Here is a 4,364-nt window from a genome sequence, read left to right as displayed (position 1 = left end):
GTATAAACAAAACTACAAACATTATTATTCACTACTAATCATATAAGCATAATCATTTACAAGTCAACATGAAGTTTATTTGTGAAGTAATGGTGATATTATCATTCCAAGTAGTAGAGAAACTGCCAGATCTATTTAAAATAGAAATAAGTCTGCTTCCTGAAGATGTTCTAAAGGAGTACAATGAAGAAAAATGGTTAATCAATATTTTGGCTACTGATACACGTGGTATTGCATAAAATTTTAAGCAATAAATTATCATAAAATATTTGATACTGTGTAAAATATTAAGCTTTATTTAGGTTCTAACCTCGTTATACCTAAAAGTATAACTTATATCAATATGTCTTTTATGATTTTTGCTTAAAGGATTTAACAACCAAAAGAAATAAAACACGTAACAAATTAGATTTCAATAGAAAAAATGTTACCAAAACTTTTTTGTTTGTTACGAGACAAACTCTTAAATAGGATTGAATTGATACATAACTAAAGAAAGAAAAACCGTTTCTTATAAGTTTAATATGTAGTAATGGTTGCAAACTCCACCAAAAAGTTTGTAAAAATTGACATCAGTCTACTTTGCAAATTAGATCATTATTCTACTATAAAAGCAGCAGAAAATGCAAGACTTTTATATTCATAAATATTTATTTTCTATATTTTTTGTGAATTTCAAATATCCTTTTTAACATGGTAGTCTCCTTCATCTCTTTTTGTCCTGTTGTGTTAATTCTTTTTTTATATTATAATAAAAGTTCTATTTCCTAAATTTTCAATGTCTTTCTGAAAGCTATATATGTTTACTTAGTTTATTGTATATGTTTAACATGTATAAATAGCATTACAGACATTATTGTTCACTACTAATCATATAAGCATAATCATATACAGGTCAACATGAAGTTTATTTGTGAAATGGTGATATTATCATTGTCGGTTATAATAATACAACCGAGCATCATATTCTCACGAGAACTTGGGAGTCCAAATCATATCAAGACAGCTACTTTTTATACTAAAAAATTCGTATTAGAACCTGGAAAAATTACCAGAAAAAATTTTTTCGATGTTAAGTTTCCAAGAGGCCACATTGGAATTAAGAATTTACGAGCTGAACTAGTTGATGAACACGGAAACTCTATACCATTGTATGAGGCTTACCTGCATCATTATTTCATTTTTAGATATTTTGAGAATATCACAATGTCACAATATGCTAATAAAAGTCAACCTGCCTATGGTAAGTATTTTAGGAGAAACGATGGTGTATGTCAAGGTTATGTTAATTCAATTTCTTGGGGTCTTGGAGGTGATGCACGAAAAACTAGCGTAGAGCTACCAGATCCATTTAGAGTAGAAGTAGGTACGCATCCTGAGAATGTTCCAAAGGAATACGATGAGGAGAAATGGTTTATTAATATTTTGGCTATTGACACACGTGGTACAGAAGATAAGAAAGGTTGTTCCCAATGCAGATGTGATCTTTATAATGTCAAAAGTAAAGATTTGGAAAACACAACAAGCGTTGACGGAAAATCATTGTTTAGTAGTGATTACAAAGGAGGAATTTTTTGTTGTGAGAAAAAATCTCAATGTAAATTACAAAAAGGATACAAAAAAGAACAAAAGAGAAATGTTACCCTTAAATATACAATATCATGGGTTGAATGGGATCAACACCAAGTGCCTCTTAAGTTTTATATTCTTGATGTTACTGATCAAGTGACATATAATGGATCAAAACCAATTCATAATTGTGCAGTAAGTGATAATTTTTTTTAATTAAATATTAAGACTTATACTTCACATGTTTCATACAATAATATATATTATCCTATATATTTTGATTAGTCAAGTAATATTTATTATGAAATAGATTAGTATTAATAACTGGTTCATTTATCTACTTATCTAATAAATAATGAAAAAAATTTCTTTATTTATTATATAGGTAGAGTATTCCATAACTCCGAAAAAGACTAATGAAGAACAGTACTATATAAAAAAAACAAATGTTCCAATGGAAAAAGGTGGTAATGTCATTTATACTACGGCTCACATACATTCAGGAATTGTTAATGCAACTTTATATGGAGAGGTATACCATCACTATCTTGCATAGTATTTACAATTAATTACACATCATAATCAATTATATTTATTTATCTATCTATCCTAAATTTGTTTTTTAAAGACAATAATATGATTCATCATCATCGTTAGAAATTAAATTTTGAAAAAACTGTCACTATTAAAATATGTTTTTTTTTTATTTTTAATTTAGGATGGAAGAATATTATGTGAAATTAAGGCAATCAGTGGAACGGGAAAAGAGGCAGGAAATGAAGAAGGTTATGCTGTTGGAGCGTCTGGGTGCTACCCAAAACCAGGCTCTATGAAGATTAAAGATGGTGAAATTTTAACCATAGAATTTGTACATGAAAACAAATACACTACTGGACTTATGGGGCATTTTTATGTTTATTTGGCAGAAGAGTTGCTAAAATCTTTTTAAAATTATTGAGTACTACTAATGTTAATTTACCCTTTCTATGTTTTAAAATTCAAAAAAATAGTAAAAATTTCTAACAAAGATGAGAGAAGTTTATAGAGTGCATGAATATATTTGATCTGTGTAATTAAGTAACTTCTTTGTCGTGAATTGTCATTACATTAAAAATTTATTGACATAGTAATTACACTAATGTAATTTTTATTCAATAAAATGTATAAGAATTAAGAAACATGGTGTTTTCTATTAAAAAAAGGTATTTTCTTTTTAGTGATCATGACACCATCGCAATCCCGTTGCTGTTGGATTGGACGAAGGTGTATGCATAATAAATCAAGGAAATGTTTAAAAAGATTGATTAAATATTGATCCGTGATAATTTTAACACATTAATAAAATTATAGATCTTTAAAAAGATTTGGATCAAAATTAAATTATTCTAAACTTTGAAAACACAATAAAAATATTGGAGAAATGTAACAACCCAATTTTTAGTATGTTATGATCATACTAGAGGTTAGGCGTTACTAACTTGCTTCCATATTTATTACTAATATTTATTATATGAGCTTGATTCATTGTTAAAGTGCAATTGTTTTACTGGATAATTTTTTGAAAATGCATTTGGTTTGATAAGCAGGAACGTTCATAAATAAGATCAAATATAATCACAAATAAAGCAGGAACTTTCACATATTTACATCGCACATTAGTTTATATCACTTAGTTATGACAAGATATCATCTATCACTCCTCCAAACGATCATACGTTATTACTTGACTGCCGGTGCTCCATTTAAAGGGGAGAAAAAGAGTAAGAACTTGGGATTCTTAGTAGGTCGAAGTTGTTAGTTAAGTTCGATAATTCTTTAATTATTACCAAATAATAGTACTTGAATATAAAAATATAGGAAATAGCAAATAAACAGGAACTACAAGAAAATAGTAACAACCAGAGAATATAGAAAATAGAATACAATAAAGAAAACACACACATATACAGAATGCACATAAAAAAGATGTGGCAAACAAGTATGATGCACCCCTGGTTCTATTGTAGGTCATGAGCTCATGTGTCGGTTGTCTATCCGCTCCCGACATTACTCAGCACAAATTTCGGAAATGGTTTTTCCAGAGCTATGCACATTACAATATCTCATCTTCCCTCAATGGCAGCTCTGTTGTAACAACCCCGTTTTTCGAGTACGCGAGATTTTTTCTGAAGGCACGGAATTCTCCGGAAGATCAGTAAAAGGAACACCTTTGTTGTATCATCAAGCATCTCAATCCTCATTGTCATTATGTCATCATTAAGCGAGGACTTATTTTGAGACAAGCTCGACAATTCATTCACGATGAACCTAGTTTTTTAACCGTATCGGTTAGGAGTTTTGATTCTAGTTTTCGTAAATAGTCTCAGTTTGACGAACTAGACTCGATTCATGAGAGAAGAGAGATAATAGTATAATATTATCATTATATGAGTATTAGAAGCTGCTTGAATGATATTATAATATTACCTGCTCTATTTTGGTTAAAAACAGAAAATCGGTTTAACCGGGTTCACAGTTTACTGGTGCAGCTTAACACCAACACTCTTTGATGACTTTAGCAATGCTAAGGCCTCATCATATATGTTCTATTCTCATATTAAATATGTTACTAGTGTCATTTATGCTAGTAGCTCAGAAAAGAATTTTTAGAGATATTTTTACAAGTGTTCCGATACATCTAGTTTTAGTAGTTATATACCTGAGATATTGTAATATTATTTAACCCACCTCCAAGCCAACCAATCACAACTCACCTTACACCCCTCAATACCTCCAAGGCTGCCTTATTTGCTCAT

The 4,364-nt window shown here is 29.5% G+C and overlaps 1 protein-coding gene across 1 annotated transcript; it reads left to right on the top strand.

The window, feature by feature from the left end:
* Positions 1-891: 891 nt before the first annotated feature.
* On the top strand, positions 892-2,518 carry LOC107468894 (uncharacterized). Its single transcript, XM_021133856.2, has 3 exons — positions 892-1,764; positions 1,955-2,101; positions 2,288-2,518. Exons 1-3 carry the CDS (start codon positions 901-903, stop codon positions 2,516-2,518), a joined length of 1,242 nt encoding a protein of 413 aa, XP_020989515.2. The 5' UTR covers positions 892-900.
* The last annotated feature ends 1,846 nt before the right edge of the window (positions 2,519-4,364 follow it).

This window comes from Arachis duranensis, chromosome 10, assembly GCF_000817695.3.
Source record: "Arachis duranensis cultivar V14167 chromosome 10, aradu.V14167.gnm2.J7QH, whole genome shotgun sequence".
Classification (NCBI taxonomy): domain Eukaryota; kingdom Viridiplantae; phylum Streptophyta; class Magnoliopsida; order Fabales; family Fabaceae; genus Arachis; species Arachis duranensis.
The sequence above is the reverse complement of the archived record's forward strand: the minus strand, read 5'-3'. Positions and strand labels throughout refer to the sequence as shown.